The 24,867-nt window shown below is 35.9% G+C and overlaps 1 protein-coding gene across 1 annotated transcript in view; it reads left to right on the top strand.

Moving 5' to 3' along the window:
* Positions 1–24,867, top strand: part of ERC2 (ELKS/RAB6-interacting/CAST family member 2) — a 402,854-nt gene that overhangs the window by 142,406 nt on the left and 235,581 nt on the right. The window contains exons 9-11 of the mRNA XM_084214527.1: positions 4,258–4,398; positions 4,938–5,078; positions 14,445–14,638. Coding sequence (XP_084070653.1) covers positions 4,258–4,398; positions 4,938–5,078; positions 14,445–14,638 — 476 coding nt within the window. The remainder of the gene's footprint in view (positions 1–4,257; positions 4,399–4,937; positions 5,079–14,444; positions 14,639–24,867) is intronic.

The following is a 24,867-nucleotide window of genomic DNA, read 5'->3' as shown; positions in this document are numbered from 1 at the left end:
GTCAAACCATGACACACTTGGCTGTACCAACTATTATCTTGAGCTCTATTGGCATCCTACACTTCATTTTAAGGGAAACTGTTTGATAAAAAAAAGTATTGAGAATTCCTTTTTTTTCCTTTACAAACTCTATGCCTTTAATTTGGAAATGCCTAGGAGAAGGGATAAATCTGGACTGTTTAAATTAGTGGCAACATTCCTACCAGTTTCAGTGAGGTCAGGTTTCTTCGTTCAGTTCACTGTGAATACGAGGTAATGCAAGTGAATTTGTATGCCAAAAAATTAGTACAAATACCCACGTTTTTCAGCTCACAGATTTTAAAATACACTACTTAAATGTGAACAGTAAAGTAATATGTGCCTTTCTGCAGTGTGTAATCCTATGAAGGTATTTATTACTGCATATGATTTGAAAATGCTGCTGTGGTGTTGGCACTGACACATACAGGTTAATTTTTTATTTCTTGCGTGTTTAATTGATTTTCTTGCATATGCTTGGTCAACAACAGTGAAAAAAGTTATTATTGGTACTTATTCATGTGGATAAGCATTTATTTATACAGAAAAATTATACATTTCTGTAACGTTTCACTGCTAATCTGGACAGAGTGTTCATCAATTTCCCGGCATGTTAATAAAAAAATGGCAGAAAGTACTTTTTAATCTGTTTTCTGTCCTTGTAAACTATCTTTTCTGGATTAGTCACTTTCCCAAAATGCCCACAGAGGCAGCTGAGGGTTTTTTAAAACAGTCCTTTGGGAAGCAGAGTGACTGTCACAATGGAGACTTGCAAAGGAGTAGGAGGCAAGCACCACTGCTGAGTTAGGATTCAGATTAGTTTTTGAGAAACAGGGTGCTTGATCTGAGAGCATGAGCCACAATGAGGAGAGAGTTTTCAAGGTAAATGTGTCTCTCTGTAGATTTTGATTGTTGTACAGGGAAATCACCCTCAATTTCTTTTCCATTGTAAGTCCCTTGAAGGGCAGATTTTTCAAAGTCAAGGGTGATTTCTCAAATGAGAAAGAAAGAAGCCAGTTGCCATCCTCTAGAAATTCCAAATGGACAATTACACCTGGCTTTCTTCTGTCTTCTGGCAGCTAAATACTTTGACAGTGTCTGTTTACACATGTGCCTCGTTCCTTTCTGTGTCCAGCTTCCCAATTCCTCCTGACTGCTCTCAAAAACTTTCTTATGCAGCAGCATTCTTCAGACCTACAGACTTTATCAATAGTTATTTAATATTTCCATGGGGAATACTGGTAGAAATATGGAATAGAGGTTTGTCCAAGTGGGACAAAACAGGAATCCTTAGTGAGTTGTTTATTAACTAGTGCATCAGTATAAGTGCTTTTATCAATTCAGTATGTAATGCTGTCAAGAAAGGATGATGCTTTCATTTAAGAATACCTGGTCTCCATTTCGTTTGCGTGCTTTTTCTTTCCAGAAATTGTATCAGACCTACTTTTCAACTATATAATTTTGTGTTTATACTCTGAGATTAGGCTGTTTTTTTGCATTATATTAATTCTTTGTCCATTCAATAGTTTTTAGAATTTTAATTAAAAAATAATGAATAAAATACTTCAGGACTGTCACGGGAAGCTCTTTAAAAATAGAAATAAAATGTATTCATACAAGTTTAGCTAACCACAATTTACTGAAATCTGATTGAATTGTTTTTGTTAGCATCTATAGGAAGAAAAAAACAAATTAAAACATGATCATATGACATTAATGTATCATAAAGCTGTTTTTAAAAGTCCAAAACTCAAATGTTTTCCTGCAGTTTTCTTGGAAATACACAGATTAAGATTTTGGCTCTGAATTAGAAAACGTGTCTCCTTATTTTTTATGCAAATAGATTTTTCCAAGTATCTGTCTCTTGATTTTCTTTTCTGTTTAGTGATTAGGTATCTTGGGAAAACTAAATGAGAAATTAATGTAGATATAATAAAACAATGTCAAATTTTCCTGCTTTTAATCTTATAATTTTTCTGATATTGCTGTTGTGATTTGTCCTCTTGTCAGGAATCAGAAACAAATCAACTTCCATTGAGTTCATTTTGGAGCTAAGCTGCAAAACATATTCATTCAACTATTTATCCCTAATTTCAGAGCCTCTCCTAAGCACTGAAAATTTGTAACAACAATAATAAGGATTACATTGCAATTAAAAAAGAAAAAAAAGGTTTGAAAATCAGACTGTGCAAAAGTGCTATCAGCTGCCTTGATGTTATAACAAGAAACTTTTCAAAGAATATCTCAGCTCTTGGACTGGCCCAAAGCAGCTCAAGAGGTTGCTTTCATGAAGCTGATATTTATAAAGTTGGTCCTACTGTAGCAGCATACAGTAGATAAGCAATGGAGTATGTCTGATAATGGAGCTATATGCTGGGGCAATTCAGTTCCTGCTTCTGTGATAAAGTGCAAGTAGATTAGACCTGTGAGGTCCCAGATTAGTGCATAAGGAAAGCTGCCCAATGCAAACAAGACTGAAACAAGAACACATTGTTGGGATTTCTGCAAGTTAGCTGTTAATCAAGCAAAACATGGTTTATTAGGGCCTTTTAACACGTTTTTGACATTTAGCCTTACGCAGCTGACAGATAAATTAGTCTTCTATTGTGATTGACTGAGAAAAAATATACTGTTCATTAAAAAGATGAAATAGTGTTATGTTTAATTTTTTGTAGATGAAAAAATCATTTGGGTAAATAAATCTTCAAGAAGAAATTGTTAAAAAATTAATTCTGAATATAACCAGGTGCAATCTGAATTTTTATGATTATTAAATAATTCTACTTTATGGAGGCTGGCATCTTAATATTAATATTCAAAGTATTAAGAATTTACATTGTTTGTTATTAGGAATAAACCTGAAGTTGTTTAGTGTCATAAGTTTAGATTGGAAGGATGTTAAAAATCATTACCTAGTTCCAACCCCTTGCTGTGGGCAGGGACACCTTCCATTAGACCAGGTTGTTTCAGCCCTCAGATCTTCCTGGCCCTCCTCAGGAGCCTCTACAGCACATCTGTGTCCTTGTGTGGGGGCCCCAGAGCTGGAGCAGTTCTTCTCCAGCTGAGTGTTAGCAGGGCAGGACAGAGGTGCAGAGTCACCTCCCCTGACCTGCTGGCCACACTGTTTGGATGCAACCCAGGAGGCACAGGTAGTGCTCTGGGTTCTGAGTGCTCATGGCTGAGTCATGTTGAGCTTTTTGTCACTGTACACAGCCAAATCCTCCTCCTCTGGGCTGCTCTGTCTGTTCTCTGCCCAGTCTGGGATTGCCCTGACCCAAGTGCAGGACCTAAATTGTGTTACTTCTATGCCCACCTGACTGCCACCACTCAATGATACCAGTAGTTCTCCTGATAATCTGCTTCAAGACCTGCTCCAAATTGGAATGCAGTTCTAGTGGTTATTTCATTGTACCCTAAGTATTTCTCTCTGATTGGTATTTGCATCCTTCAAGTATTGATGAAATGTGATTTTGTAGAACATAATCAGAGCTTAACAAAACCATATTAGTGTGTCTGCTTTTTCCATTTCACCCTTTGAATTAATCACCCAATCAATGACTGGTGATTGTCAGCAAACCTTGAAATAGTTATTGGAGATCAGAAAAATATGCAGAAACATGGCTGAGTTTAAATGTCTGTAGGGTTACTGGTATTTACACAGAGAAAAATCTTCCTTTGGGTTTCTTAATTTGTATCAGGGTACTTTTTCTGTGTCTTGGATAACTGTTTTTTTGACATCTCAAAATATGATACATGTAAACTGTAAGTTGCTGATAGTTATCAAGTGGCTGATTAGATCTGGAACTTTGACATCTTATTGCAAGCATTGTAGAGTAATAAGAAAATTGAGGCTGAGTAAACTGGTCATACCTCAGAGGAAACTATTCATGGATTGTTTTGACCTTTTTTTCAAGATTTCAATCACTTATTGAATGCAGGAAATACATTATTGAAGTGAATATCTTTCCACATCTATCACAAAACTAAGCATGCTTGTATCAGTATAGCTCTTAAATGAAGTTCCCGTACTGTGCTACTCTTATCAAATATTGAAAAAGTTGATCTTATGATTTTGAAATCTAGAGAAATCCTGCATTGACTTTAATGCCATTAACTCAATCACCCTCTGCTTCTGCAGCTTTTTTTTTCATAAATGCTGCATAATGCAAACAAATTTAATGCTGTCTTTTCTTAAAATTATTTCCAACTTTTCTGTTTTGTAATTCTTTCCCTTGTTAGGAAAGAATAATAGAGCGTCTGAAGGAGCAAAGGGATCGAGATGACAGAGAAAGACTTGAAGAAATTGAATCTTATAAAAAAGAAAACAAGGACCTGAAGGAGAAAGTTAATGCTTTACAAGCTGAACTGACAGAAAAAGAGGTCAGTCCTTTCTTAAAAACTCTGCTCTTCTATCTATGTCATTATGATGAAAGAAAGTACATTAGGATTACTCTTGAATCATGTCAAGTACTGAAATTCTGCCACTTCACTGTTCAGCTTCAGAACTGCTGTATTCTTAAGCATTCTTCACACTCTGCATTCGTACATAAAACATTGCTTCAATTTTTACATAGTTGTGCATTATAATATCTTTGTCCTTTACCTAAGCTTCCACTAGTCTCCAATATTCTATTGCTGCTCCTGTTTTTGTTTGTCGGTTGGAGAAGTAGTTTTCAGTGTGTTTGTACCTCCAGAATATGACATGAGCTTGTCTGTACTCTGAATGTTTGTATTTCACTGCATGCCAGCTCCTGTGGTTCCAGCTGTATGCACAAAATTGTGTCTTTTGCTATCAATGCTTATCTTTGAGTCAGCTCTTTTTGGGGGAGGGGGAACAGGATCCAAGTGATTGCTAAGCTGGCAATGAGTTAGTGTCCTGGTGACTAGGAATTAACTTTTTACTCTTGATCGTTTTCCAGTCTAGTTTAATCGATCTCAAAGAACATGCATCTTCATTGGCATCAGCAGGGCTGAAAAGAGACTCCAAACTTAAGTCTTTAGAAATAGCCATAGAACAAAAGAAAGAAGAGTGTAGTAAGTTGGAAGCACAGTTGAAAAAGGTAAGTTCCATCTTAAAACAAACAATCAGCAAAACAAAAATCAGCATCCCATACCCTCATTTTGAAGTGATGAACGTATTTACTCTTCTGGAGTAAATTTAGAATCTACCCATCTTATGCTGTTTGCTGATGCTTGCCTCAAGTACTGCTTTTTCTCAAGTGGTTTGTACAAAAGCCACTAGTGAGCCTCAGAAATTGTCCTCAGTACCTCTTTGAGGGAATTCTGAGAAGCTGCAACAAATAGATGAACTGAGAGCAGGGCATTGGAGGGAAAAGGACAGAAAGGAATATCAAACCAGCAATTTGTGTGTGAATTAACACCGCTTTTAGAAGTAAACTGAAATGTTTGCAGGATGAGAAAAAAAATTAAAGCCTTGTCTAAGAAATGCTGGAATTCCTAATTAAAAAAACAGCTTCTGAAATGAAAACTCTAGCTAGGTTTTATTTTGATGTATTTTTGGCTTTGTTGGTGAACACATGTTTGTGATAATTAAGCAAAATAATCAAAAGTTTATATCAGCTGGCAATTTAGTATTTCTCTTCAGCAAGAAGTGGAAGCAAGCATTTAAAGGAAAACGTACAAACCCTGTATTTTATTACATGGTTTTACTTAAATTGCTGCAATAAACTAGATTTTGCTTAAATGATTTGCAAGTGTTTTGATACCATTGTTTCTTTGACCTTTCTCTGTGTTGTAGTAATGTCTGCTCTCATTGTTCTCATTACGTATTTGATGGGGTCAGGCATTACGCTTGCCTTCTGCAATTCATGACTAAGTGTACATCGAGTGTTGTTTTTGTTTGGTTTTTAAAAAAATATTGATATAGTTTTTCATTTTCTGGTGATTAATATTTGTTCTGTGAATGTTATCACTGTTAGCATAATATTCTGACACTCTTTTTACCCAGGTTGAGTAGTATCCTGCTCAGATTAAGCATTGTTTCAATAACCTGACCTGTGAAGAAGGTATTGCAAATTATAAAGGATACCAGCGTGTAAACCTTATACTTGTATTCTGTCACAATTCAGAATGAATATATGCTATTAGGTGCCTGCATTAGAGCCTTAGTTGAGAGGAAGGGAAGCTTTTTTCAATAAACATATACAAATGGAAACACAAATAATTTAAATATCTTAAAGATGCTGTTGATGGTAGCATTAAAATCTCCAAAAAAAGGTTTATCTGGAACTTTAGTTTACTTTAGTTTGTTAGAATAAATTTTTGTCTATTTTGCACTCCACTACAAAAGATAGTTCATTACAATCTGAAATATCTTTTTTCTTAATTTAAAAAAATATAGGTAAAAGAGCCCTGGAAGCACAGATCACTTAAAAAACCCTCATCAAAATCCTCTTGAAGGACTTGAAATCCTAAGTCAATAGTTTATGACTGTACATATAAACACATCATACAGTCATGGAAAAACAAGCACTTAGAAAAGTCAGAGAGTGTCTGGGATGTCTTTTGTATAAAAAAGGAGCATGTTTCTTGTGTATAAATACAAATAATTATTGAATGAAAGTTGAAAACATAATAGTTTTATTATATCATAAATGCAGCATAAAGCCCCAATGGCAATTCACCCACCATTTGTAGGAGACCAGGTATTTCCACAATAAAATGCAGTTACAACCTTTTTCTGGGCATGCTTAATTGAACAGAAACAGTGACTGTTAATGACAGTAGACTCCAAACAGTCATTTTCAATTCACATTTTCTTTAATGAAATACTTTATGTTCAAACCTGTAAATACCCTGCGTTAAAAGTAATTGGTCCCCAGAAAAATACCTGCACCGTGTTCTCAGTCCTCAGGAAAGTGAGTGAAATAGAAACCTGGGTCACCCTTGCACATGTCTGGCTCAGAGGAGGAGGGGACAGCAGCAGGGTCATAAATGAGCCCACGTGTCCCATGGGTGTGCTCACGTGTGAGCATCAACCTCTGCAGGAGCAGAGGCATCTGGCACAGTTTGCTTCTCTCTTTCCAAGGGGCTGTCTCCTTGAAAAAATTCCAAATAGTTTATACAGTACTCCTCTCTAAAAATATCATAGAGCAGGTACTTAGTTATGCTGCTGTAAAATAATTCTAATTCGGTGTTGATTTATAAGTTTTAACAAATTAAACTAAGAAATATGAAGATAGTACTCTGTGCACGCTTGCTGGGAATTAGTTTTGCATGAGCACTAATGGTGGTAAGTGCTATGTCTGAAGGAAAATGTGCACAAGAGGCAAGTCCAAACTAAAATTGTAAATAAAAAAACACCAAAACAACTTCTGGAGTTTCTCCTCCCCAGCTTTCCCTCCCTGCTTTCTGGTTTGTTTTGGAGACAATAGGATTCATTTATTAATAACAAAGATGGATTTGATTGTATCTGATTAGATCCAAATATTTTTTAGTACTGCATAACTGGATTTTTTGCATTTCGGCAAGAAAAAATATGCTGATTCTAAACCCATGATTTCACACAGTAAGCACATTTCAAAAATAAGAGAACTTTTGTACAAAGCAATTATTCATGTGACTGTGCTAGATTTTGGTATAAAAAGTAATGTTTTAAATTCTAGACATGCTTATTGAACATTTTGTGACAAATATTATCGATTGAAATACATAAAAATTTTAAAAGAAAAAATTCTAAATACCAGAGAATGGTCAATGCTTTTTTTTCCCAAAATTCCATAGATTTTTGTTGACTTACTTTGTATTGCTGCTTGTGAAAGAACAGCAGAATTACCTAATAGGTAGCAAAGTGTTTTATATACGCGTGTGTATATATAATCTTTATTATCCTCTCCAGAATTTCCTCCTTTTGTTGTTTTTCATCATCTTAAATTTACTTGCTTACTGACATATTTGCAGTTGCTAAAGAACTATTTGCCAAGCTGTACTGTTTGAAAGTCATTCTGCATAGAAAATTCAGTATTGTATTAAACAAAAGGAAAGTAATAAATTTAATGATACTATTTAATTAATCTTTTATTATTACTGTCTTTGAAGCTTTGGTGATAAATTGCAGCCTCAGCCAAAAGCACTTCTCGTGATTCATTGCTTGAGACCAGCACTTAATGTATCATCAAAAGTGGACACCTCTCTTTATTTCATGGGTTATTTGACTTGAGAAAGGGAAAGTAACACAAACCTTAAGTTTCTTACTCCAGCTATTCTTTTTTAGGAGCCAAAGTCAACATTTATGTTTCCCCAGTGCCTCTCACTTTCACCAAGGAATGTTTAGAATCTTAAATTTCTACTTTTTTTTTTTTCTTTCTTTTTTTTTTTTTTAATGACATGTTCTTCTGTGCAAATGCACTGGTTTTGTTGAGCTAATGCTGTTTTCCTGGATCTTTCCTTCTTTTCCTGTCTGTGCTTCACTCCTTACCAACTTTGCAATGTAGCAAGCTGAGCAGTTGTTCAATCAGATGTACAATCCAGTAAGTTCATTTTTAAAATGCCCGCTGTAACATATGGAAGCATGAGGATCCATTCCCTTACTGTGTTGTGCTCTTCCTCTGTGGAGCTTTGCAGAACACTCCTGGTGCTCACTCTGCTGTATCCATTGTATCCAAATAAATGAACTTTGTGGACTTGAAGGCCAATTTAAGAACCTGAAATGTATTAAATAGGTACATACTGTGTTTCTGAGAAAACAAATATCCTTTAGGTCCTCAACTTCTCCATTAGAAAATGCATGCAGAAATTCTTTTCCTTTTGCTTTGCTTTTTAATTCCTCCTTGTACAGTACTTTATTTGATCCTTCAAACTTATATAACTCCTAATTTATTCAGTTTATCTACAGTGACTGAGTTAATTAGATGAAGAATAATATCGAGGAAATGACTGGCAGTATTTTCAAAAGTCCATATGACTAAAATAGGTCAGTTCTACTCATGAAAGAGTGTATACATTTAGCATATATACATTAGGAACATGGAAACTTTGTATTTAAATGAAGAAAATACTGAAATATAAAATGATAAATGCAAAAGGCAATTTTTGCAAAAGCAGAGCTTTACTTTGGCTTGTTTAGAATTAATGTTCTCGCCAATGCCTGATTTAATTGCACAATATCTCTTTTGACTTGACTCCTTTTTCAATTTGAGGAAGAGCAGCAACAAACCTTTTCTCTGCAGAGAGGAGTTCCCATCTTTTTGGCTGAGACTGTTACATTTAATGTGCTGTGAGCATCACAGGACAGAAAAATGATGTAACTGTAAGAGCAATTTAAAAGCTATAGTTTACATAGTAATCCTAGTCAGAATTACTGTGTAATTTGGATAGTGTATATACAGAAGAAGTGGGTTTGTAGCTTAAGTAATGTGATACTACACATTAGAGGAGGTATTGCCATCACTGGAGTCAGTGGGAGCTTTGCCATGGGTGTCCATGGACCAGGATTCCAGCTTTGGAATCTATTATAGTTAGGTTTTGTAGCTCCAACCCTGTCATGGATATGTCATGACTTTTGTATGGGAAAAGGGATTCCCATACAATCTGCTCTATTTATTTTTGAAGTTGTTGGTTACCTGTGTTTAGAATTTAGTCATAAGTTGTAGCACAATACCATAAAACCTGATTATCACCTCTACCCTCTGGCACAGTGCTGGAGAAAGAGATTGTCCCTTTCAATGATAAACCCCCTTTTTTCTGTATCATCTTGGGTCACTTTTGTGGTAGTTATGTTTCTATTCACATCATTTGCACTGCTCCTGTCCGTGTCTTTTCAGACTGGAGTCTTTTCACTGTTGTTTTTTAGCTTGGTTTTCATAAATACTGGCCAGTCATTAGATCAATATTAGTGATTCTGCTGTATAGAATTCATTTGTTACTTCCTAATCTGTTTGTGTGCAGTATTCCAAAGTCAGTCCTTTTCTTAACTGTTTTTTCTGCCTTTATGTGGTCAATTTTCAAAAGGACAGCCTGTTGGAAGTCATAGAGCAAGAAAAAGGATGCAAGATTCTTTTTCTTTGGCACCAGGCAGCAATCATACTATACCCCCAAGCTGATTTTTTAAAAAAGAACTTCTCTTGCTCACCTTTTTTCTTCTCCTACATGTATGAGAATAAGTTGTAAATAGAATTGGATATATATTTCTTCATGTTTTAAAGGTGAACTTTTTGAAATAAGCAATGAGAATTTGTGCAAAATTGATTATAAGAAATTACATTATTGCCTTTGTGCTGTCATTTAAATATCATGCTGTATTGTTTGGAGTTCAGGTGAACCTTTTTCTGAATATTAAAGACTAAATTTTCCAAGATCTAAAAGAGAAATGTCAGATTAAAATTTAAACTACTTGCAGAATACACTATAAATTACTTAGAGCAGTCCCTAAAGTTAAATGAAAACCTCCTGAGTTTTAAGGAGACAAGAAAATTTGTGTGACAGCAACCTTTTTTTTCCCATTCATTCTTGAAAGTAATAAAATTTGAAGGATCTTACAAAGTAATAAATATCTTGCATGTAAATTCTGCTGTTCCTTTTCTTTTTTTTTTATTTTAAGTACCCACTTGATTTCTGTGTATGTTTGTGTCTGAAGCTTTAAAAATGAAATACTTATCTATCCCTCCATTTCTATTATGCAGAATAATACATGCATGACTATAGCATAAGACTTTAATAGCCTAAATAATTCATGTTGCATGTCTGTGCCACACTGTTATGATATTTCTGTAGGAAATTTGTGGTTTACATAAGGAAATGTTACTTTTCTTCTAAACCATTTGCAGTGCTTATGAAGCAAAGATGAGAACAGATGTATAATTAATGTAAAAATTTGTGACATTCTAATGGTAGAGTGATATGCTATTTTTACTCAGTTGTAAAAATAACATACAATATCACAGTCATAATATTGGGGGAAAAAGCATCATAAAGTGAGTGGATTAGTTTGAAATTAACCTAATCTGTACGCACAAGGGTTATCATTTGCAGATTCAGATTTAAGAAAGCTGAAAAATACACATGAAGCAGTCCCTCTTACCCATAAAAGCCCCACAGAAACAGAAGTGTTTTTTCCAAGGTAACAGAGAACTTAGGGAGTAAACAGGGGACAGAAATTAAACATAAAAAGGAGAGGACTGCAGAAATAGGCAGAGACTTTGATTCAGTGATTCATGCAGCTTCTGTCTAGAGCTAGATCCAGCAGTTCAGTCTACAGCCTGAAAAAAGCCAAAGAAATCTGCCCTGTCCTGGCAGGAGCAGGGTCAATATCAACTGAGCTGCCTTTTAACTCCTTTGGGCCTACTGTTTGACCTCAAAAGTCAAGTTCCATCTGTCAACAAATCACCCCTGATCTGTACACAACAAATTCAGAAAGGTGCCTAGTTCAGATCCAAACACATCTTTCAAAGCCATAAAATAAAATGGGGCCATATAAGTAATTCTGTTCCTTTGTCCTGGCCATGTCAGATGGATTGTGTTTTGCTCTTTTCTAGTGTCAGCAGCCATGTTTACAATGGGAAGAGTCCCTTAAAGGGAATTGCAGGTTAAAGTACCACCTGCAGAAAGCCCTTTGTAAAAATTGTGGTTTTTTGTTCTTGCTCTACCTTTTTAACTAACTTTACTTTACTTCTTCATTTGGGAAATACTCTTGTAGAAATCTGGTTCCTGACAATATTCCAAAAAAGATTCTCTAAGTGCTTTGAAAAGGAGAGGCAATAGGATCAATTGGTGGTTTGCAATACTGGTTTTATGGTTTTTTTTAGATTAGTTTTTTTTTTAAGACCAACCTTGTAGTAACTTAATACTTACATTGATTTATATGTGACATTAGTTGGACACTTAATCACATTTAATCATACCTTCAAAGTTCCACTTCATGTTGGGGAAATGCAGTGACCAAGTTGTGCTGCAGAATTTTCCAAAAACGCATCCCACAAATATGGAATTGCATGAGTACCACAGGAAACAAGAACTGAAAATACTTTTGCACCTTAATTTTGATTTCCTCAGCATGCTGTTGAACTGAGATTTAAAGGGCTAAAGTGAGGAATATATTTATTATTTCAGGTGGTGATTTGTTTCTCATCTGTGCAGTAGGTAATTTTTTCAGAACATTTCTGAGCTGCTGTGTGTCAGGAATACCCATGGTAGTAGAACATAGGGCACCTCTGCATTGGTGATGCTATCATGTCCTTGCCCAGTTACTCATTTTCCTTGTAGAAAGTGCAGTGTGGCAATGAAACATAAAAAAGAGACAGGCTTCTCTCCCTAACTGCATTGCTTCTTGCTCTGGGGCAAGAGAAGGGTAGAGGTACTTAGGGAAAAAATTTTGGGCTGAAGCTGAGACTCACTTCATGCTAAAGTGAAGACTGGTTAGAGGAAGGAAGGTGGGTATTTCTCCTCTCTGTGAAATGATGGAAGCAAGGCTGGTATGTAACTAATTTTGTACCAAAGTGAAGGGACAGAAAGATGACAGGGAGTTACACAAAAGAGTGATAGCCTTTAGAGAGGAACTGTGAAATTCTGGATTTACCCTTGGGAGAGGAGGAGAAATCTGAAGACTAGGGAGCAATGTACTTTTTGCATAAGTTTTGTAGTATCTTGAAGGTGGGAGTTGGGTTATATTTCTTTTTCTAAAGTGAATTTTCTTATGGAATTTAATTATTCCTTGCAAAATTACACAATGATGAAAAAGTGTATAATATTGTAATAGGGTTGATGGACAATCAAAGTGTTTTCTCAGATAATTGGTCTTGAGTCTGAGTATTACATTGACTTAAAAAATTACAAAGCTAGTTGAAAGTAAATTTCTTGATACAATTAACAACTGGTATAAAAGAAATCCAAGTTTATTATTAAGGAAGATTATGAGCCTGAAAAGGAATCTGTTGCTGACATCTCATTCAAACAGTAAAATTAAGATACTCCTTGAATGTTACGTTGAAATGAGTTCTGGGTTTAAAAAGTCCTATGGAATGGAATTCAGGACTGGAGCATGTATCAAAACAGATTTTGAAGAGCAAGGTCAGTAGGTTTATTAGGCTTCTCATGTCATTCCCTTGGCTTCTTTTGGTCATGAAATATTTCTTCTGAATAAAAACCTCCAAACAGGATAAATAGCACTTCAAATCTACTATCTTTTTCTTATTATCCTCATGCTTAAATGATATGTTACATGCAACCCCCCTAAGTTTTTTCCCTACTAATTTCAATTTTTTGTTGTATTTATAAACTCAGACTACTTCTTCATTTATACAGAAAATTTCAACCATTGCAAAGAATGTGGACCTTCTAGTATCTGTAGTTTATATTAGTTCTTTCCCAAACCTGCATGCTTCATTTTGATCTGCATTTCTTTCATTGCTTGCTTGCATTGTCCATTCCCTGAAATTAAGAAGGATAAGTAAGTCCATGTCTTCTCTCATACTAAGATAGTTGGAGGACCTTCTGTTCTAAATACCATGAATTTCTGTAAAAAATCCTGTATGTTACCTGAATTTTCTATGTTTAATGTGCACTGCCTTAAACTACTTCTTTTTTCCTTGCCTGCTCTTTCAAGATGCCAATTAGGAATAATGGGAAGCAAGGGGTAGGCTAAGCATTGCAGTGCATCGTTGTTTCCATCTGTCTGTGATTATTGCAGCCAACAGTTGAAAGCACTCGGTGCCAGGTCGTGCTCCCATTGAAGTTAATTGGGTTTTTGCCATTAGGTTTGATGGGAGTTGGCCTGGGCTCTGCACTGTTGTTTTTTCATTGTGTTCTCTCTTGTCTGTGGAAATCCCACCCATCCATGCATGTGTTTGCCAGGTTTGTGCTGTTTTCACCAATGGGCTTGTTCCTCTGATGGTTCAGGTTAAGTATTAATGATAGGCTAAAAAGGATTATTGGGTAAGATGTCTGCTGAAAGCAGCTTTATTTTATTGGTTTATCTTTTAAAATTACCTCTGCATTAAAAACAATTTCTTTTTTTAAAATTCTTTGTATCAAACTACATTTGAGACATTTGGTGATACAGATATATACAATATGTATATATGTATCTGTGTTTGTGTATTTATAAATGGACAAAGAGCATGTGTTTCTGTATAGGGAAACAGGACATGATTTGTTCAGAAATTGCCTATATATTCAAAACACACTGAACTTAATGTGAATTTCATGAATTACAAGGTGAGTTTTTGGTAAATTTGAAAAAAGTTCAAGTGGGGTCACTTTAATATGTAACACCCCCCTTAATAAATCTCCTCCCCTTTCAGGATGATAGAATTTGACTATATAGATATTTTCATTTATTTTTATAATGCATCAGACAGGAATACCCATAATCCTTTTTAATGTAAACTTGAATTCCGAGACTCAAGAGGTAAAGCTTTTAAAGCTCTTTAAGTTATTGTCACCCTTATCTTTTTGAAATATTGATTCTGAAGGCTCATGAAGCTGAAGAGGAGGCACGGATGAATCCAGAATTTGCAGACAGAATGAAACAGCTTGACAAGGAGGCATCGTACTATAGAGAAGAATGTGGCAAAGCTCAGGCTGAGGTTGACAGACTTCTAGAAATACTCAAGGAAGTAGAGAATGAGAAGAATGACAAAGATAAGAAAATTGCTGAGTTGGAAAGGTAATTTTTGTATTGTCTTACATTGAGTAGCATTTTTGCTTACTTGATCTTCATTTCAGAAGCAGAGGTTACAAGCAGAGTATGTTTTTTAAGAGTATATTGGTTATGCTTTGTAAAAGAACAAAAAAGAGCTACTTGAGAACTGCATCTCCTGTTGGCTGACCTTGGAAAAATTTAAGGTTTCCGTTTTTTAATACTCTTCATAGAACGAGTGTGTATAGGAAAGGTCACATGCAATTTACAGGCCCAACAACCCCCCAGAAAACAGTGTTGGGGAAACAAGCCTGTCTTTTTAGTAACTGATGAATCAGACCTCCCCCCACGTGTTTCTTCAAGTGTGAACATCATCAGTCATTCTCAGAGGTCCTGAAAAGTGTTGGTAAGTATTTCTAACCCATCTCATGACTATTTAATAATAGTTGTAACTACTTCTCAATGTTCCCCTAGTCTTTGTTTGCTTCAAAAGAATATTTTCTGATGTTGACCAGGCAGTGATTGTCTTGTGTCTGGAAAGGTTGTGGAGGCTTTCCATAATGGGGAGAGGAGGGTTTTGGGATTTCTTGTGCCCTTTGTGATTAAATAGATCTTGGAACCTTCTCCCGTATGGGGTCCTGCTGTTTATTTGATTGATCTGTTTTCTTCGTTCTCTTCCTTGAATTAGACACTCTTGCTTGAATGAAAGAAGGAATTCTGTGATTTCAAATCATTTATGTAACTGTTCAATTATGATCAAGTCAGAAGAAAACTGTTTCATGGTTCCAAAAAAGAAGTTTAAGTGATTTCATTTTTGTGATCATTGCTGTAGTTCCAATCAAGACCAAGCACCCATTAGGGAGGATTACTATGAAAGAGAGGAACGTGTCAGAAATGCTGGTTACCTTGGGGGGCAGAAAACAGCCAGCATGGAAAGAAAGATGTAGAGCACCTTTTAGTGAGGATGACTTACAATTTGATTTAAATACTTAATGTAAAAAGAGGTAAAGAATTGATAGAGAGCAGTAAATTCATTTGATTTGAGAATTATTAATTACAAAGCAGCAGTTATGAAGGTACAAGGAACTAATGGGTCCAGAGATACTGGTACAGCATTGTCAGCATACATTCTGTTCCTGTTGTCTGAGAATCCTGTAATGGGTGAGAATTTTCTGGTTTTGTATTAATTTTCTTTTCAAATGTGTTATACTCTTAGCAGTGAAGTTTTGGAGCAGTTTCTAGTCTGTTATTGCTGATGAGTGTGTTGACCCTGAAATAACTTCTCAGAAAATAATGTGGTACTGCTGAGTGAACACAGACTTTTGAAGAGAATGTTCTGTACTTAGAATGTGATGGAGTGGTTAAACCTTGGTAGGGGCCTTTAGCATATATTTGACATTTCCTCAAACTTCAGATGCAAGGGCATCTCTGGGGTCCTGTAGGAAAATGAATGTGACATTAGAATGCATTTTTTCATTCTTAGCTTGCTGGGATCCACATTCACTTCTATGCCAATATCTTTACACTGCAAGATAATTGCAACCACATAAATTTTCAAAATATATTAACATAAATTTCTGAGGAAATGATAATCTACACTATTGCGAGCTGTGGTATCCTCACAATATTTGTTATATTCACATAGGAATTCTTCAAAATAATGAGGTGTGCTTGTATAAATAAGTTTGAAAAGTAAAAATGGTTGTAATAAAGTTATCATTTACAAATTCAAACAACAATTAAAACAAGGAGATGAATATTAATGTTTGACTAGTCAGAAAGTATTGACCCACATGAAGTGTCAAATACTCAGGGGTAGAAATATCTGCCTTGAGGTATGGGCAGTTAAATTTATAAGTGTCTACTACTTGGCAGATAAACATTATTAATAATTATGAAGAAGTCTTTATATGAATGGTAATTCTTTTGGTTTTAATGTGATTTTCTTGGCTCAGAGACTATCATACTCCTGAGTGTCATCATTTCAGATTAATATTATTGCTCATATGAAATCATGTTGGTCTGTTTCTTTAATTACTCTCCCTATATTAACTTTTTATTTTACAGTTTCTTATTACTACACAGGAGAAACCACTCCTTCTTCTATACTTAAGCTATTTGATAACTTTTATTACAATTTTCACTATTTATCTGTTTATAATTTTAAAAAAGTTTAAAATCAAATGCAAGATATTACATTTAATGTGTCATGTACTTTTGTTAAATTTAGCTTGCTGTTTTTCTTCTTGGTTTTCTTGATGAAGGAAATGTGGTTCAAGGTTTTTATTTTTGTGTTGTTTTTTTTTTTTTTTTTTTAAGAATGTAATTGAAACTGGATAAGGTAGTGAAGTTTTAATGCCAAGAGCCTCACCACAGAGAGGGAGCTGCAGCTGAAACAGAACTGTCAGGATTGAAAGAGTGTATTGTTTAAAGCTTTTATTAATGGTATTAGAATGAGAAGTATGTTTATGAAATGTGATAGAGAGTTTGAATCACAAAATGAAGTGAAATACAGTGGCATAAAATGCATGTTTGTGAAGTTAGGACCAATAAGGCTGCCTGATATAAACTAAGGAAAATCCTTGATACAGTTCAGGAAAAGAAAGGGTGAATTTGCTTATGGCTGTGTCATTATGAGCCATCTAAATAATGAGGAGTGAATCCTGATATGTCAGAATAAATATCTGCAGTAAGGATAGGAAGGTATTAATGTCATCAGGTGCTGGCAAGGCTCTGTGTGGAGCTCTGCTGTGTACTTCTCAGCAGTCATATGCTTGGAAGTTGAATTAAAACTAGCAACAGGTGCAGAGAGGGCTGGTAAGAAGGAATGCAGTGCTCATGTCACAGGAGGAGTCTAAGCAACAGTGGTTTGTTTCTCTGGCAAAACAAAGCTCTGTAGGGATGCATGTTCTGGGCAAATATGGAAAGGGATAAGCACTGCACAGAAAGAAGAGTGATTTCAGTAAAAGAGCACTGGCACATGATACAATATAAATCATCCACTGGTAAATTTAGACTGAAAAGAGAAAGTGATGCCAATGTGGCAAAGATTGCAAAATCTTGGATCCACGTTTCTCCAGTGGTGAGATACTTGGTCAGTTGCTTGGCCAAGTGTAGCTTCTCAGGAAAGATTGCAACAATATAAAAGTCCATTTAAAATATTATGCTATGAGACAAACCTGTTGGTTCTTAAACAAGAAGTTTTTTGTTTCTGTTATCTACTTCTCATATGCAGTGGGTATATGACACTATGGATGTGTATTCAAGCTCTTAGGGCATTCAGACTACAGTTAACTAATTCTGAATTGATTTGGATTTGAATTCTCATGAAGGTAAGTCTACACAGCAGTGACAAGTCATTGCACAAGAGAAAAAACATCAGTATGTAGAAAAATTGGATTTAAAAAAAAGTACTTTTATGGCTGTTGAGTATGCTCCTTTTCTCAAAAGCACAAAATCCTGTGTGCCAGGGACAGATTTAAGGACTAGTCAAGCTGTGTGGGGATTATTTTGGCCTTACTTTTTTGAAAAGGGTGTGTTAGGCATTTTTTTAACAAATAAAGTTGTCAAAAATCAGAGTATTTTCAGTGCTGAAGTATTCTCTTCTTCATTCTGAATTAAAAATTTGCTGTCAGCATTGGAAGGGGCTGCATTTCTGGGGTGCGGTGTCAAAGCTTCATCTTTGATTATTAGCTTTGTGAACTTCTAAATATCTTTGAACAAGTTGCCGAGTTGTTCAGCTGCTTTGACTGCCATTGGAAGAGTTGATGAATGAGGGTAACCAGCCCATGACAGTTCAAATGAAAGACTTTGTGGCATATGACAAGGTGTTTGTGGGGCAGCAAATGCTACCAAATTAATCCAATTTATTTGTTCTATTTGGTGTGTATATGAATTTGGAATTTGGATAGTTATAAATATGGATGTCTTTCTGCTGTCCACCAATGACCAGATACCCTTTTGATTTAAAATTTGTTTTCTTAAGTGCACAGGAAGGATGTAGTGCTGCAGAAATTTCATTTTAGTTCCTGCTTTTCCTTCCCTTCCCTTTCCTTTTCTTTTTTTTTTTTTTTTCTTTTTAATAATCTGCTAATATAACATCTGCTTGTTATATTTTTAAAGAACTAATGTGTTCCTCCCTTTATTCTCTTTTGCTGTCTTCCTCCCTATCTGTTTTTCTCCAAACTGCTGCTTTCATCCCTACTCCAACCAGCTTGACTTCCAGGTCAGTATTTTCTGCTCTCCTACTTAATGCTCCTTCCACAATGAAGGTTTTCATTGATGCTTCATTTATTTGGTTGTTTTGATTCCACATTGTTAACTTCTATTTGTATTTTGTTGTTTTTATTCTGCTTGTCCCTATTGTGAAGTTTTTGGTCATTTCATTTCTAGACCAGAAACTTTCCAGTAAATGAATCTTTTTCTTGAATGCCTATAAGAAAAAATGTTTATTAACAACATATTCAATTAATATGTTGTTTTGTGTGAATTATTTTCTTCTTTTGGTTTTGCTTATCTTTTTTTAGGAAGTTTAACATTGGGAATAATTTTTGGTAGATAGCCCAATCCAGCAGGTAATGAACAGTGACAATTGTATTCAGAGAGATTTATACCGAAGACCAGAGACTTATTCTTAATATGCTGCATTGCCCCTTTTACTGCTTACAAACAGAATATGAGGAGTTTCAGTGGTTTAGAAACTTGTAGCTGGTTTTGCTGGCCAGATTCTGGACCAGCACATAACTGTAAAGGAGTTGTCTGTGTGTGTTTTTATGCTGTGTTTGGATGTAACCTCATCTAGTCAGGTTCATATTTTAAATTCTTCCAGATTGTAGATTAGTTTAGCTGGCATTTGTCTCTGCACGCTGCTTCTGAGTAAACTTTTCAAGTATTACATGTCTTGTGGTGCTTGTTGGAAGCAAAAATTGATCTGGTTGATGGTTTTTTTTCTCTTAGTAGGCCCTGGTGTTAATTTTCTTTCTCATGCTTATGGGTGGCTGTAAATTGTAAGTTAGCAAAGTCTTAAAACATCTTTTTGATGTTTTCTCTTGGGAGAGTCAAGACCAAGCCCAATTCACAGTTCAGACATGTCAGAGAACTCTCTGACAGGAATGTCTTCAAATTGCACAGCTAAAGATGGCTCATTACAAAAAGATGACTAGACTTTTTTTTCCTTCTGATGTTCTTTAGTGTGTGTCACAATCACAAGTTACTTTCCAGCTGAAAAGTTTTTTTTCTGAAATTTGAGGCTCATCGATTGCAGTAAAGAATTGGATGAATGCTAAATTTACTGTCTATCTACTGCAAGTATATTTTTATGAGCTCGAGGGGATAATTGTTACACCCAGATTGTGAACATACTTCAACAATTAAGTTTCAGAGTATTTCTTTCTTTCAGAAGTCACATAAATGCATTTATTATGGAGTTGGCCATGATGAAATTATTGTCTGAATGTGACCACTTTGCATTTCTATCAGAGCATGTTCAACATTGATTGAAAATCTCTCTAGCTCAAGAGAGCCTAAAGAAAGGTATTATGCTATGTGGTTGTCATTATGGTTGATTTCACTGGAATTCAATGATTGGTATGCAGAAACATTTGTTCAGCAGTTGGAGGTGCAATTTCTGTTATGTTTTATTGACCTAAAAAGCCAACTGACCTTGTTGAAGCAAACTGTCTGCATAACCCTGCCAACTTCCATCCCTAGAGTCCCAGAGAAGTTGTAGAGTATGATTAGAATTTATTGTGGGTATTCAGTGAAGTGTTAAGTTTTCTCAGCTTGAATCTTCATTAAGGTCAAAACTGAATTTAAGAAACAGATCTATTAATTTCCATAATTTCTGCTGATCACTATGTTCTTAGCTGTCATTTTAGTCATCCATATTCCTATGAGGTTTTTATGGTTAGAAAAATGCCGCATCGGTTTTAAAACGTGGTAGGCTATTGATACTGATGAAAAACAAGAAAATCAGATATATTGGCATAATGCCCTCATGTGCACCTGCCTGTACAAGATAAAAATATTCTGTCATCCATATTCCTATGAGGTTTTTATGGTTAGAAAAATGCCGCATCGGTTTTAAAACGTGGTAGGCTATTGATACTGATGAAAAACAAGAAAATCAGATATATTGGCATAATGCCCTCATGTGCACCTGCCTGTACAAGATAAAAATATTCTGAGTACAACCACCAGTACAGTGGCATCCCCACACCTTTTGGTTACAGCAGGTTATGTACTCCCCAAACTTTTGTAACTGCACATAAGCAGGAGATGGGTATTTTTTCCATGTGAATTGTACTGACCAGAAAGTTCCCACTAGAAAGTGCTGGAAAGTTTCCCACCAGCTCTGATGTTGGCCTTCCTAATTGTTTCCATGGGAGGCCAGAGCTCAGTGAGATGTGCAAGGGGAGGTTCAATGGAGTTTTAAATTTAACCTACAAGCCGTCCACAGTTTTGTCAAATGTCAGTTTGATGGTTCCAAGGGCAGAGCGATATGTTGTTCAAAGATAATGTCCCTGGAGAAATGGAGATAGTGTACTACTGAAAACTGAGAGAATCTGTGATATACATTACTCTTCTGAGAGACTGGTTATTCTGAGTGAGAAACACAGTTGTCACATTGGATAACAGGCAGATTGCTGACATGTCATTCTCTTTTAGTTTGTTTGTGACATATGCAGAACCAATGTTTTAGCATTTAAACATTTTGAAAGGGATGACATTTTGAGATGAGACTATATAGATTTAGCTGATTTTATGTGTGGTTTTAAACTGATTGTAAATTTCATTTTTTAAGAAATAGTAAAGTAGAAAGTTTATTTCATTGCTATTTTATTTTAAAGAAAAAAAGGGAAATAATATATTACAAAATAAGCAGAAATCATAATGATGAACACTAAAGATACAAACAGGGCCCTGGGACAAGATGATGCACTTTCATCCCACTCTCTACTGAACTTGTCAGCCTTGTTCTGGACTTTCCCTTTCAGTTTGCTGAAAGCTATGCAAAGGTTAAAATAGAAAGGAATTATTTAAATAAGTAAGGATATTTTATGATTTCTCAGTGATTTGCTTTTTTTGAGATTTGATTTGGAGGGTAAATACTTCATAAAGTGAATGTTTATGCAGAAAGAAGTGAATATAAGGAGGAAAGAGCTCTATCTCGCTGAAGGAAAAATGGCAACTTTGGATTTGATTGGATGTGACACCACAACTCTGTGTTGGGGAAGAGAGAACAGAAGGAGCTGTTTTCTTCCCTTTCATGATTCATGATGGAAGACATCAATATTTCTTATGCTTCTCCAGACCTGCTGCCTCCATTAGTTTTCCTCAAAGGCAAGATCTAGAGGGCAGATTTCTCTACCTCTTGAACCTGCGCATGAAGTAGCCCCAGAGCACTCGCTGGGGATGTTGGTGACTGCTGGGCTCAATGCTGTCAGGATTCCCTGTGCATGGTGGAGGGCAGTGTGGTGAAGAATCTTTGTGAGATAGCACAGCTTGCCCTTAAAAAGCTGTTACTGAAAAGAGACAGGGGCACTAAATTTAGGAATTGGGCTGTTGGTGGAACCACTCCTTCCACTCATATTATTTGCTTTCTCAGTGCTGGAGCAACATGCCTGGGCAGCATGACTGTGCTCTGATCTGAATTTATAATAAGGGGAAGTTTGTATGTCTAAACAAGAATCATACAAAGGGTACCTGATTTATTTGAAGGTCTGAAGAAGTTACTACAAAAGCATGGAAAGCTTGATTTATGTATTGGATGATAATGGCTGGATTGATCCTGAGAACTTCTAGGGTGAGCCAGGAGTTGCAGTCAAATAATTTGATCCAGAAGGAAATTGCAATGCAACGTGGAGTGCTGCAGAAGAGGTGTGATCCTGATTGCTGTCAGGCTGGGCTGGACATGCTGTGGAGCACTTGGATGCAGAGAAAAACTGGAAAGAGTCAGGAGCTGCTTTTTCTCATTTGTTTGTGTGGAGATGCTTTTTTAGTTTGATAATTTGAAGAAAAAAGCTTTTCTGGACTACAGCTGGGAAGGACCTGATGGACCAGTAGCAGGGCTGCAACTTCTTTGTTGCGAATGTCAGTCAACAATTTCCAGTAACTAGTTACAGTTATTGCTAATGGTCTCAATTAATAAAATAGCTGAGCAAGCAATTGCCATATTAAATCAGATCAAATATCCTTCTCATCTAGCATGTTGTCATCAGCAGTGCTTTTTGGTTTTTTTTAAAGAAGAACATCAGAAGAAAATGCACGACAATCCTGGGTGTAGGAGAGAGATGTGTGACAGATGAGTCTTCTGGTATAAATTTCACACATGTTCATGTAAAGTGTCATCCAGCAGGAATGTGCTGAGGAAGACAGCAGTGCTGGGTCGGAGTTTCCGTGGTTGCAGTGCAGATCTGCCTTGAAACAAAGTGACATGAACCATAGTTTGGAACAGGATTTTAGTACGTCTCTTTCATTCATGCGTTATCCTCACGTGGATATTTCAAGCATCTCTCCAGGGCTTTGGAGGGAACTGTGTCAGACTAAACACTTCTTAAATAAAGATTTTGGAAAACTTCCCAGAGTGTGTGTTAGGTAAACCCTTCCTCCCCACGTTTTTGCCTGTGAGGTGAGAAATGTTTCAGTGACTTCTGTGACGCTTGCTTGATTTCTGCCAGGCAGAGTTCTTGGTTGTCCCAGGACAATAATGGTTTGTGGGGCATTTGGGGGCAAAACAATTGTCTCACTGAAAAATTGTCATACTATGAGTATTAAGTAAGGAACCTGAAGCCAGCCTTCAGGCAATTGAAATTATGAGACTTAAAAGTGGGGGGAGTGTAAGGGGATGGGAAGAAGGTGGTTTGTTTTTTTTTTTTTTTTTTTGAGACCTACATGTCTCTGTGGGCTCCTTTGGGTGGAACTGAAATAGCTATGTAACCTGCCAGTAACACGAGCTGGGAATGTAATGAAAACATGGAATATAATAAAATTCACTTAGCTGCTAATTCTGGTCATGATGCATTCAACTGGAGAATTAGGGATATAGGAATTAAAGTTTTTTTAGATATTTTAAAATTATTTTAATATTACTTGGTTTAGGTGATTTTTTTTGTCCCATATTTGTGTTGGTCATTTTGTTTCCAGTTCTTTCTGTCAAAGAGATGTGGAGAGAGCACAGAGGGGTACCTGGCAGTTCTGAGGAGCAGATGAACTGTGGTGTGGAGCTTGCCATAGTCTCAGCATTGGGTGAATGGCAGAGAGAGGAGCAAGCATCCTTCTGCAGTCAGAGATACTATTGCAATTCTTGCAATAGTATTTTCTCAGGCTTGTGGAAAATAGAAAATCTTTATACCTCATCTTTATACCGGTTTGGCCAAGGTTAACCAGAGAGAATTACCTGCCTCCAAATTCTCATGCTCAAAAGGCACCAAAATTTTACTCAGTTTTCATAATCTTCTTCTCTGTGGGAAAGTCTTAATGTCCTGTTAGCCTTCCTGGCAGATCCAGCCACAGGCTGATAGCATTTTCCTGTCTCTCCAAGGGGCATTCACTCAAGCTTGCTTTCTCATCTCAAATGATAATAGATCTGCTAAGGAAGCTGAGCTACTTCCCTTTATGTCACTGTAGAATAGATTTTTTTTTTTTAGTTACAGGATCAAATAGCACAATTTTAAAAATGAATTTTTGTGGGTTATAGATTATGTTGTCACACAGGTTAGGAGTTTAGGCAATTGTAAAGGGAGTGGAAGTTTTGTTCCTGCTCCTTTGCAGTGGGAAAGAGAGAGGGGAAAATGTAGTTCTTTTAAAGAGAAAAGGAAAATAGAGGAAATAGGTCTGCTAGATTTTCTGCTTTGGAATTATGAGGGTAAGAAGGACAATGCTGAGAGAGGATATACAGGAGTTTTTTTTTATAGGATGCCAATAGGTTACGCAGATATACAAAGAAAGGAATTCCTTGAGATTTGGGATAAATTATTCCTCCAAAATGATGTGGCCTTTATGACAAAAGAGATGGAAAAAAGTCTTAATTTAGCTTATTTTGCGTATGTTTAAAAAAACCAAGGAATACTAATTGATTCTTTACTTATTTGTTCCTTAAGAAGTTTTCATTCAAAACACTTTACTCCCCTGTGCCTATTTAGTCTGTATCAATCTTTCAGCTTTTTAAAAGAGTATTTTAGGAGTATTTCTGATTTTAATGTTTAAATTTGATAGAACAGTTAATTGCTTAATGGTTGGGATTGTTGCTTTTGTTT

This window comes from Fringilla coelebs, assembly GCF_963513975.1.
Source record: "Fringilla coelebs genome assembly, chromosome: 13".
Classification (NCBI taxonomy): domain Eukaryota; kingdom Metazoa; phylum Chordata; class Aves; order Passeriformes; family Fringillidae; genus Fringilla; species Fringilla coelebs.
Note: the sequence above shows the minus strand (reverse complement) of the source record. Positions and strands in the feature narration are given on the sequence as shown.